This window comes from Phyllostomus hastatus, unplaced genomic scaffold, assembly GCF_019186645.2.
Source record: "Phyllostomus hastatus isolate PE091 unplaced genomic scaffold, TTU_PhHast_1.1 phas_contig_86, whole genome shotgun sequence".
NCBI lineage: Eukaryota > Metazoa > Chordata > Mammalia > Chiroptera > Phyllostomidae > Phyllostomus > Phyllostomus hastatus.
The window spans coordinates 20,265,147-20,279,331 of record NW_025333977.1 but is presented as its reverse complement, the minus strand read 5'-3'; the positions used below and the strand labels follow the sequence as shown (position 1 = coordinate 20,279,331).

General features: G+C 39.5%; 1 protein-coding gene across 1 annotated transcript in view; it reads right to left on the bottom strand.

Moving 5' to 3' along the window:
- Positions 1-8,820: 8,820 nt before the first annotated feature.
- LOC123826961 (EGF-like and EMI domain-containing protein 1) overlaps positions 8,821-14,185 on the bottom strand; it is a 441,941-nt gene continuing 436,576 nt past the window's right edge. The window contains exons 13-15 of the mRNA XM_045851170.1: positions 13,850-13,978; positions 12,469-12,597; positions 8,821-8,966 (exon numbers count right to left, since the gene is read on the bottom strand). Coding sequence (XP_045707126.1) covers positions 8,821-8,966; positions 12,469-12,597; positions 13,850-13,978 — 404 coding nt within the window. The remainder of the gene's footprint in view (positions 8,967-12,468; positions 12,598-13,849; positions 13,979-14,185) is intronic.

The window sequence follows — 14,185 nt, the reverse complement described above, 5'->3', positions numbered from 1 at the left end:
TAACTTTGAATAGTTTTTTATTGGTTTGTTTTGTTCAACATGTACTCATTTTTTTTCTGCCTTAAATAACTGTCTTCTTTTTTACAACATTGTGTCATCAAGAAAATGCCAGCTGGTTTATGGTGGGTGTGTTACAGGTAGCTGGAATACAGCTTATGGGCCGTTTCAAGGAGCAAATGACCCCCCTGGATCTGAGCCAACACTCCAACCACATGAAGTCGAGAGCAAAAGAGTGAGGAGCTGTCTCCACTAAAGAAATCCATCATTTTTTTGTTTGTTTTTGAATCTTGAAGCAGTTGAGCTAAACGATTGATTCTTTCTGTTTTAAAAATAAAATAGGCTAAATAGATAGTGAAATTCTTGTTCATTGGAACTATGTATTTTCTGGTTAATTATGTCAACCACAAAGGTCAAACTAGTAATCTTTAGAAACAGCTAAGCAAAATGGACAACTAAAGAGTAATAATTTCTTAATACCAAAAGAGCAAGTGAAATTAAGAAATTATTTTCTCTGTGTTCAGAATACAACATTTGCCAGCCAGTACTATACTAGAGTTGTAAGTAACAACTTACAACTTACAGCTTGGGAAAGCTAATCATTAAATTTTTAGGAATTTTTGTTAGCCAGTTTTTATCACATTGGTTACTTGAAGTCAAAATGGTGGGGGTATTACACTGTGGAAAGTGGAAAATGCTACAAACAAGGGCTTTTATATTTCTGAGAACCAATTGTTTAACATTTACCAGCTTGCCTCTACAGAAAACTTACACCTGTGTTCAGTATGGTTTAATGATATTTAATGATATTTGATCACCATCCTTCCATTATGATTCGTCATTTCATGATGTCCGATCATATGATGTTTAAAGCATAAATTGTATTTGTAATTAGCATCTCCCTGCTAGTGTCTTCTCTCCCACTCTCTCTCATTTTCTGACCTTCAGCAGTGGAGGGGACTAGTCTGTAAATGCTCATAAAAATATGGCAGCATTCGGAGAAGTAGTAACAACATGACGGGGATAGACATGGAACTCATACAGAGAGGGAACTGAAGCGCTCCCAGCAAGCATTGCAGGCACACCTTATTTTACCGCTCTTTGCTTTATTGTGCACATGATGCCTTATTTTACAAACTGAAGGTCTGTGGAAACCCTTCATAGTGTAAGTCAATGGGCCCATGTCCAACAGGTTCTGATGATGGTTAGCATTTTTTAATAATAAAGTCTTTTGAAATTAAGGTACACACATTTTTAGACATAATTCTACTGGACACTTAATGGGCTAGTATAGTATAAGCATAACTGTAATATGCACTAGGAAATATGCATTCTGGGGAAATAAAAAAACTTCATGTGCCTTACTTTATTAAGAAATTTGCTTTATTGCGGCGTTCTGGAACTGAACCCGCAACATCGTCAAGGTATGCCTGTATTAGGTTCTTTTAGTGTTTTTTTTCTTTAAGTTTTAGTGGTGCTGCAAAGCAATGCTCAATATTCACATCACATGAAGCAAATGAAAAAAATCTTAAATTCAAAGAGCCACAAAAAGAGCAATAAGTTCAGTTAGACTGAAGGAAAACATCTTCCCTATTTGGGAAAAGTTAAGCCCACCAGACAATATATTTTTTTAAAAGACAATTATTTTACTTGGATATTTAGTCAGCATTTGGTCTGAAGATGATTTATTTTTCCCCGATTGTGAAGGGGGAAATGTAAAGTGGTAAATATGGGAAACACAAAAATGCACCAAGGAGAAAAACAATCCTCTCATAGCCCAATCATCCCCAAATGGTCACTGGTAACAACTGCTGTCCTTCCTGCTGCAAGTTTCCGTATACACACATGGGTACATGTGCTTACAAATGTGGATCATTCTTTATATACATCACTTAATGTCAATTTAATGTCAGTTCTCCTGACATTACACATTCTCCCAAAACATGAATCTCAGGGGCCTCAGAATAGTCTACGGATGTGTCACAAAATTTGTTTACTCCGCCTCCTTCTGGTGGATATTTAGGTTGTTTTTTTTCTGTATTTTACTATCATAAATAATGCTGGGATTAAAAGAAAAAGCTGGAACCACATTCCAAGTTATTTGATAAAATGCCTGATTCATAGGGTGGGACTGCCCTTTGCAGAGATGGTACGTTCTTACACAGGAAGCGAGTGGGAGTGCCGTGGAGCCGCAGCTGCCATCCCGCCCAGCACTGCTTATGGAGTGGGAAAAAATACAAGCTCTCATAACACGGGGAGTTTTCTAAAAATGTGAAATAAAGTCCTTTTCTGAGAAAGAATGATTTCCCCAAGTAATTGCATTTATAACTTAAAAAATTAGAATTTATATAGAGCTAATATCTTTAGAAAGAACTTTTTGATCACTCCTGCCTCTAAAACATTTTCCCTTGTCTTGCTTATAAGTATTTTAAGTTCATTATGTACAGTAACTATGTTTTAGAATTCTGTAAGGCTCATAACAGAATATTCAGATAAATGTATGCTTTTCTTAAAACACAAACCCCCTTTTTAATGCCACATTTTCTTTGGAGTATGCACGAAGCATTTTTAATGAGTCCTAGCCTTTGGTTCCATTCATTTTACTAAATATATTATTATAATAATTATATAATTTGTGCTTTCTGTCTATGTGTGTAAAATAAGATAATAGCACATAACACAAAGGCTGAACTGGACTAGGAGTTGGGGAATATTTTCACCCACTCAGTTCACTACATTACTTAATGTATCGGGTCGCCTACGAACTTAGGACAGTATTACTGCTGATCAAAAATGTCTTAGGACTATCATATTGTATTTCCTGGGGTTTGAAATCCAAGAATGGAAAAGAGTTCTAATTATTAAATTAACATTGTAAAGAATGGACAGTTTGTCATTCTCTTCACATGTTTTTAAATAATCTATTTATATTATCTTGACAATTGGAACAGTGCAAACTTTGTCACTATCTGCTTAATAATTATTCCATTAGAGTTAGACAGAAAAATGTCACTTCGCTGTAGAAATGGCAAGTAACTACCTTTGAATATGTAAATTCTTACCTTTAAGCTTTTTTTTTTTAAAGCAAACAAGTAGGTTCAGGATAGCCAAGCATGGCAGCAACACACTTTTATACTGTTTGAGATGCTTGTCAACTGAGCCAGAATGACAGTCCTAAAGTAAAAACTACCTAGTTTCTCTCCAGAAAAGTCGCCAGGCAAGAACTTTGTCCTGTCACTGTGGCTTGACGGTTATCCTCGAGGGCAGTAATGGATTCCCTGAGTGATCAGGTGATTGCTTCTCTGAGTGCTAAATACTCTTCAGGTATTTCATGGTGCACTAACATTTAGGTTTGATTTGCTTGCTGGTTTATGGAAATTCCTAAGCACTGAAGGATAACTCAAATCACTCTTTACGCCAGATAAGATAATAGATCATCACAAACAACAGACTTTTGCTAACTTTTATTAGACATATCTAAAATAGGAATGTAAAAATAATATTGTAATAACTATGTATGTTATCAGATGGGTACTAGGCTTATCAGGGTGATCACTTTGGAAGTTATATAAACATCTATTTAATATGATGTACACCTGAAACTAATGGAATATTATATGTCAATGGTAACTGAAAAAAATTACAAATAAATAGCATCATGATCATCCCACCTGAAGCTTTCCTCAAGCTCTCAAGTTACTGTGAGCCCCTGCCGAGGGAGTCCATCAGGCAGGGCAGGCAGGGCTAACAGAGGTGCTGTAAGACTCACAAGCAAGAAAGGAGGTAGCAGGGTAGTAGTTCTACTGGCTCTTTGAAACAGATTCACTATAACTCATAGTTTTCTATTGGTTTATAATCTGTTTCCACTCTGACAAGAATTACAAATATAGTCTGAAGGACTCTTCAAAGCGCTTCTCAGTATAACTTTAAACAGTGTGGTAGATTAGTTGCAAAGATGTCTGGAACCTTATCTCCCAGCTTGCAGGTCTTTTGCAATGAGATGTTGCTACTCCTCTCATCAGAAGGTAGAATCTCTTTCTTCTACCCTGGAATCTGGCAGGCCTCATGATTTGTTTTAAGCAACAGAAAGTGGTAGAAGTGATGATGTGTGGCTGCTGAAGCTGTGCAGTGAGGAAGCCCACGCTAACCTTGTGGAAATGCTGTAGACACGAAGGGTGGGTCCCCTGTCTGAGAAGCCCAGGTAAGCCCATTTCCCAGATGTCTTACTGGGAAGCAGCTACCGGCGACTCCGGGTTAGACCAGCAGGAGAGCGATCTCATCAACCACAGGATCCAAAGAAATAATAAATCATTGTTTAAAGCCACCAAATATTGGAATGGTTTGCCGCACAACAACAGATAATTGAAAAATGTAACCTAACATAATATCTCATAGGGAAGTTAGGAAAAAAAGCATCTATAAAGCTAAGAACTTTATTGACTTTTTTGGTTATCCTCTCTAGATTAAGGACTTACACACGGTACAGGCTTTTCCTGTGTAACCAAGAGGACAGTCAGTTTCCAGTTTCTTTGCTGCACTGACCTCCATTCTCACAGGGTCCACAGGAAAACTGGCAGCCTGGTCCCTTGAGGCCATCAGGTCAGGCTGGTAAAACAAGAATGAGAAAGAAAAGAGCTAAGACTTGTAATAAATCAAGACAGTCCCAGATTTTTGCTGTAGCCTAAGTGCATTGGAAAAGTGTTGTGTGTGTGTGCATGTGTGCTTATGAGTTTGTGAGTGAGTGCATGAGTGTACCGCTGGGCGTCAAACAAACATCTGAGTAGCCTCCAAGGATTTATAGCACTTCCAAAACATTCCCTGAAGAAATCAACATGATGGTCTATCTTGTCACTTTGGAAACACAGATATAGAGGTTGGCAATTTTTTTCTTTTTTGCTGAAAAAGTGGTTTTTCAGACAGTAACAATGGAAGCAATTTTGATATATGCCTTTGGAGGCAGTTGCACAGAACAAAACCTGAAAATGAGATGTAATTTGTACAGGAAGCTTAGAAGGCACGGTGCTGGGGAAGCTGTCCCCAAATGGCTGCCTGAATCCTGTTCTCCTAGTCTTTACTTCTATTGTAAACTGGAATAATCACCCCAGAGGCTTGTAATTTGTGTATTTATAAGAGCATACAATGATATAAAGTGGAGAAAGTGCTGCTTTGTTGAACGTCCTTTGAGTTGGAAGAGAGGCTGATGCTGCGTGATCACTGGGGGCTCAGTAAGGGTTTCAGCCCACGTCCGACCATTGAAACCACCGGAATTAGACACCTGGTGGAGAGCATCCTTTTCCAACAGGCAGAACAGTGAAGCTTTTCTAAACTTACCGCAACTGTGGAAAGTTACATCAGACTACGTTGGCCTGTGAAAGTATGTGCTTTCCTGGGCAGAGTTCCCCTGAATTACAGAATCATTCAATTTTCTGGGGTGTTTATGCCATTTCTGGCTATTATTGGTTGACCACTTACTCTGTGCCACACACTTTACATAAATGAGCTCGCATTTTCATAAAAATTGCTAGTGATATAAGCAACTTTACCTTCATTTTAAATAAGAAACTGAGGTTTGGAGAGGTTGAATTACTTTCTCTGGGTCATACAGCTTGTAAGGAGGAAAGTCAGAACTGAACCCAGATCCTCTGGCTTCTGAAATTAGTGCGTTTGGGCACTACACCAAACTTATGCTGCAATACTAGCTACTCAACATCTTTCAAGTCAATAAACCTGCTCTTAGAGACCCACCAGATTTTAAATTAAAGTTCACTTAATGTGGAACTATTGTAACAAAAATCTGTCCTTATAATGACACACGGGTGGAATGAGTCTCCTCAGAAGGACTCAAGGGGCTTGCTCGGTCAGAGCCCGCTCCATCAGGGGTCTGTGTGCAGCTGGGCTCCAAAACACCCCAGGCTACAAACTAATCAAAACAAAAACACCGGCTGGTTCTTCCCCAGCCCCCCTCTCTTTTTTGCTATATCACAGATTCACGTAGAAACCAGCTCTTCTGCTCTTAAAAGTCACTGCTGATGGGCTAAATAAGCCATGGTACTGATTGTGGAGAGCACAGTTCATTAGTGCCATTGAAACAATTTGCGATCTTTAATGAACTATTCATCTGCAATCTAGACACAGGTCTGGAGTCAAGATTTTTAAAGATTCGTCTAGCTCTAGGAGCACTTGGACCACTTCACTCCTTTGAAAAAGAGAAAGAAAAACAGGCTGATTTTCATCATGCACATGTCTTGGAGAGCTCCTTCTGCCTTGATTTCTGCTGCCAATCAGGGCGAGCCCGTTCACCCACTCCGCTCTGATTCATAATTTCATTTTGTGGTTGGACAAAAATATCAGAATTGGACAAAGTTATCTGATTGAAAAATAATATGTTTTCCAGAGATTATGGTGACCTCTCTATTTTGCTGATTTACATATACTTTCAGCTCATTTTCCTTCACAGTGGGAATCTCAGAAGCATTTTCCAATGAGGTCTATTCAGCTACTTTAAGAAAATGTTATCAGAATAAATTAAATTGACCCAGGTGTGTGTGTATGGTATTGTCTCTTCATGCACTGCCTGCTGGGCCATGGCTTCTCTCGTGGGGAAATGAACAAGGGGCTGATTCGAGCCTTAAAACCCAGTTGAAGCAGGAAGAAGCTTAGATATTGGCATGGGACCCACTTCTATACCACATAAAACATACTTGTGTAATGTGTCTTCATGTACTTCTGTTTCTCCATGTACATTTCCCCATTGCTTAGAAAGTCACAACCCAGCTTCCTAAATAGCCTTCACTCCACAAAATCTAGATGGATGCCACTTCCTACATGCTCCATTCAACAGCCACGGGATGACCTAGGGGGCCTAGAACACTTCCCCACTTCCAGTCAGCTCTGACAGGCCCCGCGGCTCTCTGAGGATGATAATGCAAGGAGTAGCGTGCAATCCACAAATGCCAAGGACAACCCCAAACCCAGGGCCTGTGTCTGTGAGTTCACGCAATGGTATGGCAGCTTGCTTTCAAACTCATCAAATCTCCTCCTGAATTTAAACAAGAATTTTAAACAATTGCCCTTTGGATCGAGTCAAAGGCAAAAAGTTCACTTACTGTTGGTTATGATCATTTTACTTGTTATATGTTCAGTGTTGTTATATACAAGGAGGGACCCCCCCCCCACAAAAAACTGGAATGATCTTCTAGAGAGTGGACCCCTTGTAGTGCAGGCTTCCCCTGGTAGGTGAGTATTCTAGGAACCCACCTATATCAGTATACCACTTGACATTGTTGTGAGAGGCTGCATTTGGCTTCAGTGAATTTTTTTGAAGACTCGTTCAACATGTTTGCCCATTTCATGATAGGTGACTTATGAGTGCACAGGCCCACACTGTGCTGAGTGTTCAGTAGTTTTTCACCACAAATGGCATGACTCCTATGCCTCACCTTCCCTATTCACCCAGTCCTGCCTCAAGTGACTTTGTGTGTGTGTCCCTAGATAATGAAGGAAGACATTTTTGCCAATGTGGAAGAGCTGAAATGAAAAAAGGTAGAAGCACTAACAGGCATCAAAATCAATGAGTTCAAAAACTGTTTTGAGCAGTGGGAAAAAAAGTCTCAGTAGGTATATTGCATCAAATGGAGAGTACTTCGAAGGTGACTGAAGTTTCAACGTGTAAGAATAAATACACAATTTTTTAGAAATAAATTCTGGGATTTTGGGTCCCGCCTTGTATCATAAAGAAAAAATGTTATGATACTTTCCCTTCAATAAAATAATAACAAGCTCTTAATGCAGAAGTCATGATAATGTGAGAGATATCTATAAAGAATAAAGTCAAAGATTCATATTTATGCATTCATTTAAGAGCACACTTACTGAGCAAGTCCTATGTGTCAGGACTGTCCTAGGAGTTTGGGGGATATTTTGGTCAACAAAAGAAACAGCTATCCTCCTGCGGGACTCAGCTTCTAGCAGGAAGGAATGGCAATAAATACTAATACTACTTACTACTAATAATAATTACAGGATACGGTATATTAAAAGATAATAAGCACTTTGGGAAAATTAAAAGAAAATTCAAAAGACATGCAAATTGCAGTTTTAAGTAGCGCAGTACTGATAAGGTTCAGTGAAAAAGTGGCCTAAGACTTTCTGAGTAAGTGAAGGAGCCCTGGAAATACCCGGGGGGGGGGGGCGAAGGTGGGTAGGGGTGGAGATTTCCACGAGGCCCCAAGCAGAGAGCGCCATGACTAAAACCTTGAATGCCTTTGTCCACATTTCACATGCGCTTGCCCTCTTACCTCTATATATGTTACTTATAACTGGAATTATGATGTACGTAAAGTTTTGTATTTGTACATTTTAAAGATTATTTATATAATATTTAGAAAATTGAGAAAGAACCACACTGAAAACTATATTTACATTTTCCCATATTTTTTATGGTTAGACTCTTTGGATCATATTTGTTTGAATGATCTATCTTTAGATATAAAGAAAATTATTTTTTTAACTCTGAAAGGTAGCAGCGTCTTTGGTGGATTCGTTCACCTCAAAAAAGTGAGCCAGCTGTAATCTTCTTAGGGTAAGGTTCTCTGCCATGTGGTCTTTCTTCCCTCCTCGCTCAGGCTAGTATGGGGACAGCCCGCAGCAGGAGCTGAGATGACAAGGTTAAATAACTTTATTGTCCTGTGTCTCAGTTTCCTCACCTGCGGATTAATAAAGTTTACCCATCTCCTGAGGACAGTGGTAGATTAAATAATTAATGATCAGATGGTGCAGAACAAAGGCTGAGCATTGTTATTAGAGAAGACAGAAAATTTATCATCAGATTGTACCTTTCTGGCATCTGTTGCCTTGGTAACCAGATTTGCAGGTGCAACTGCCATTTTTGGCACTGCATTCCAGGGTGTTGTCCTCCACACACTGGCATTCTGAGGAGCAGCCAGCTCCGTAGGTCCCCTTGGGACAGTCTGCAAGCAGATCGAAGTGAACCATCACCTGAAAACCATGCTTTGGCTTTTCTTTCTTTTTTTTTTTTTCTACATTGTTAGTGCACAAGCATGTGGTTCTGTGGGGCCTGATTACAGGGAAACAAGAGGATCATCTTAACTGCCAAAACAACACCTCCAACAAAACGGGGAAACAAATGTCTTTCAAGTCAGGTAATTCATTTGCTTTTTGGCAAGTGGATGTGAACAGTGAAGCCTGAACTACTTAAAAGGCTTTTAGGCTTCTGGGAGAGAAATTGCCTCTCAATGTGCTCCAGCCGTGCTTATAGTTAGTGTTCTCCAAGGACTGCACAGGCCTGCCAGCCCCATATTCACCCTGCCACGGCATGGAGATGATGGACAAGCGTTGATGGGTAGGCGCACCATTGTTTTCCTTCCCTTTCATTATATGGTAATCAGAAATAATTTTACATTGTGCAGATAACACAAAGCTTTAATCGTGACAGCAGCATTATCGTGGCCACATCTTTGGCAAATGGTGCTTGCCTTTCCTTCACTGTTTTCCCCACACCATTGCGTTTTATGGATGATGGTGAACACGGAAATTATAATCCGAAACAGTCCTACCTTTGCCTTCAGGAAAACCTACCTTTAGATCTCTCTTTGAGGAGTTACTTACAGTAAGTAATTCAATTCCCTTTGCAAAATATACTTCTGACAGTTTTTTCTCCCCCGTGCAGATACCCCAGGGACTATCAAAAACAAGTCCTTCAAGTGCCTTTTCTTGTATGCCTATATAGGCTTTGCTAACACACCTACTTTTAAAAAAAAAATAAGCCGTTTGGCTTTCTGGTGAATGGGAATAAACATTTTCTAATATCTGCTATGATGAGCAGAGATAATTTAAAGTGGTGGTTACTATGCTGCTTTGTAGGGTGATTCTTGTTCCTGCTAGGGATAGACAGAGTTACCCCTAACACAGAACAGAATTATTAACAGGGCTCCTTTTCACTATTCCTATTATCTTATTTGGATGATAAATTATACTAATCCTTTTTTATCTTTCCTGTGGTTTCCAAGTTTTGAGTCCTTGCCCAGACCCACCTTCCCCAAGGGCTCTCAGAGATACTGTCTTCCTTGATGTAGGCCTCTCCTGGCTCATTCCAGAACCCTCACTTCCCTGGGCTGACTTCCATGCCCTTGCTCTTTCTGGTCCAGCAGTTAGTACAGTGGTTCAGGGGGCAGCTCAGGCACAATGGAAAGCTTAAATGCTACAGTTGAGTATTTTAAGAACATTTAACTGGAAATATGCTTAAAGGAAAAAGAAAGAGTGGGAGAAGTAACATTTATTTTTTGTCAATCCAGTGTCTACTCAGCATTTGTTATGCACTGAGATGTGTCCCCCCCAAATTAATATTTTGAAGTCTTTACCCTAGTACCTCAGAATGTGACCTTGTTTATGAATTATGTCATTGCTGATGTACTTAGTTAACTCGAGGTCACACTAAAGTAGTAGGATGGGGCCTCTAATCTGATATGGCTGGTGTCCTTATAAATAGAGGACATTTGGACACAGAGACATCCGTATGGGGACAATGCTGTGTGAAGACTGGAGCTATGCTGTCACAAGCCAAGGAAGAGGAGGTGTGGCCTGCTAACACCCTGATCCCAGACATCTAGCCTCCAGAACTGTGAGGCAATAATAGATGTCTGTTTTTTAAGGCGATCCATTTGTGGCACTTCATTATGAGAGCTCTAGAAAACTAGTATACGGTTGCAAACTCAAGCTTCTCAGGACCAGGCAAATGGCATGATTAAATGAAGCCTCCAACCTAAGCCAAAAGAGTCTTGAAGAACTGAAATGTGTATATTTTTTCTAAAGATGGTCACATTCAAAACGCTAACTACTATTAGCACCACCACCTGCTCTTTGAATGTTTGACCAGATGAGTTATGATTTTAATGTTTTTATGCCAAAACATCTGGCATTGCCTTAAAAATATTTAAAAGTTATTACTAAAAAATAAAGTGTACTGTGTTACCTGACAGCAATGATTTTCAACCAGTGTGCTGCAAGAATTTTTAAACATGCAGTATCTGACCATTTAGTTAGGGACACTGACCTCTTTTCTTTTAGATTGTCAAATAAAAAATTGACAGTAGCCAACACAACAATAACCATTAGGTATGAACGCCCTGTCTTGAACCATAAATATATAGGTCAGATAGTAGAATTATGCCTTTTTGTCACATCACATAATATGGTTGTATCTGATCGGTTAATGCTTGGCATTAGGAATTCTCATATACAAGTATAGGCACCTGATATTTTTTAAAAATTACTTCAGAGAGTAAAAAATATATAATTACTATTATTGTATTTTCTGTAAGTCAATTAAAATTATGCCTATTTTTTGTCACATTGGCAAAAAGTAATTCTTTACTTTTTTTTCTGTGGCACACTTTTTTGGTTGCCACAGAATTTTAGTAATTAGTTTATGTGTGCTAAGAGATTTTAAAAAAAGTTGAAAATCGCTGCCTTAGAAGAACAATAATAAAAATGATGCTCTCTTTGTTTCTAGGTGAGTTTTCTTCTCTTGGCATGTTCTAGGAGGTACGTGATGCTCTGGAACATGCCCAAGGTGCCTGAATTTCCACGTGGACACGTGCCTCGTCCTCTTCTCTGCTGCTTGCCCAGGCCAGACCTTTCCTCACGACCCAGGTTCGGCTTTCCACGTCGCCTTCCCTGGCTTCCTTTTGGGAGTATTCACAATTTGCTCTACGTTTTCTAGTAGTAACCTTTTATAATATAGGCAAAATCCATGGACATTCAACTAAAAATATGATATAAAACTATAAAAGGTCTCTTATTATGAAATGGGTCAGGGTATTCCTGAGGTCCACTCAGGAAGGGCTTTTAGAGGACAGTGTGCGGAGTACGTGGAGGAAGAGCGTGGAGACCGTTTCAGACACACAGGTGCCGGCGTGCAGGTTCAGGATGAGATGGGGAGCACTTTCCCAGAGATGTCCCACTAAGGGAAACCCTGAAAGTTACTTAGGAGGCTAAAGTACTTATTGGTGATTGTGTTTTCTCACATCTTTTGCAAAATGTGATTGATGGTCAAACAGCAAAATAAATAGCCTGCTGCAGAAAATTTTAGGAAATGAATATGTCTATGCACTGAAACCCAGAAATAATGGGGACTTTTTCTCGGCCTTTTGATATTCAACTCCCATAAAGTGTCAAGTCTCCTTCTAAATGAGCTCTTAATAATCCTCTCTCAATAATTAACATAATCACTAATGAGAAAAAAATGTAAAGAATTCAGGAATATTTTTCTTTCATTCATCAAAATCTAGCTTCTCTAAAGTAAGTAGGCTAAATAAAGACTGGAACATAAATTGTCTCATATATAACTATATAAAATATATATTTTTAGTCTCTTCCTTTGTCTAATATATTTCTGGCACTTCTGAGCCTCCTTGCTTCACAGCGAGAACAAATGTAGTGCCTGTGACTTACTCAGATGACAAAACCTCCCATAGCGCCCTGGATCACACACACAGGCACCATACACCTTGTGGCAATGGCCATTGTTGGCGCAGTTACATTTCCTTTTGCAGTTCTTCCCGAAGAGTCCTTTTGGGCATCCTAGAAGTAGAAGGGCAAACAAAGAAAATATGAACCTACATGCAAAACTTGCTAGAGCTGTTATTACATGAAATGAGGAGCTTGCAAAACGTGAGATGTTGTTTCCAATGTGATTAGACTGAGGCTAGGGAGATATTTTAAAACCCACAAATAATGATGTTATATCTTCTACCTAAAATTCTACAACCACTGGACATTGCTGTCAGGTTAAGACTCCAAACATAATAAGACTATGAGTCTCTGCACTGGCTGACTTCAAAGGCACTAAGATCTCCCTGAAGGACTTTTGCTGCACCAGCTGAACTTCTGGTTCCTCTAATGCGCTGCATGCTTACAGATGTCAGTCTGGCCATGCTCTTCCTTCATGTTCTTCCTGTCTCATGCCCCCTCGTGTTGTAGGCTTCTGCTTCAACACCCCTTCTCTAGAAGTTTCTGTGTCTCCCACTGTCTTTTCCTCATGTTCTGACCACAAAGCACACATTATTATACAATAAACAAATATTATTTAGGGGATAATTCATTGGGATGCCTGCAGGGGCCTTCCTGCACCTCTCAGGGAACAAATTAAACTTAGTTTCCATCTCCCCAGTTCCATGATCTGTGAGAATCTAGCAAACTCCTCATGATTTCTGGCAGTCCCTAAAGATTTAGGTCTTCCTTGACTCTCTGCCTGCAGGTATTGGGCCTGGAAAAGCAGTTTCTCCTCTGGCTTTATCAACCTGTGTAGAAAATGTGGCTTTTTTACTGGTTTCCATGAAAAACCCATACATAGCACTCATTGGAATTTTGTCAGTTTTCACCCATCATTTCTTCCTTCTTTCCCTCCCTCTCTCCTGTCCTTTTGTTCTCTGATTTTCATCTCCTTTCCTTCTGGATTTGTCCAAGAAGCCCCATTTTTCTTCATTTTATTATGCGAAGCAAAAAATTCTCTCCAGCTCTTGTATCCAAACCTGTAAACACAAACTCAACTTTTTGCTCAATGGCAGAAAAAGGTTTTACTTTTGTTTGTTTGTTTTGGTTTTTCGTACCATCCTACTTAGATCACAGCTGGAGATAAAAGTATCACATTCTGTTCCATGAGTTATCAATCAAAGCAATTATGTTCTTATATATGTATAAACACAGCCTTTTATAACTTCAGAAAAAGACTACCTTGAAAAATACAGACACAAATTTTACTTAGTTGATTGCACATTAGGAACCTCAAGACTGTAACGAGTTGTCTCATGCCACCAGCGCCAGACGTTCCTACCGTGTTCACAGGTTTTCCCATGCACCCCGGGGGGGCACTGGCACCTCCCAGACAGCGGATCACAAGTGCCTCCATTCTGACAATCACAGATGTTTCCACACTCCTTCCCACCAGTCTCCGGGGAACAACCTATGAAGAAAATGAAGAAGTTGAACAAGCAGTATATAACGTGCTCATTGTGATACAAATGAAAAAAAAATCTTGTCTTCCTATTAGAATGAATACCAAGTAATTAAAATCTCTGTCATTTGCAGTCCTGGGAAGGGTCTCCAGCATGCTGCTAGCTTAGATGGCATAATCATTCCTGGGGATTACTGACGCAGCTACTAAAATGAT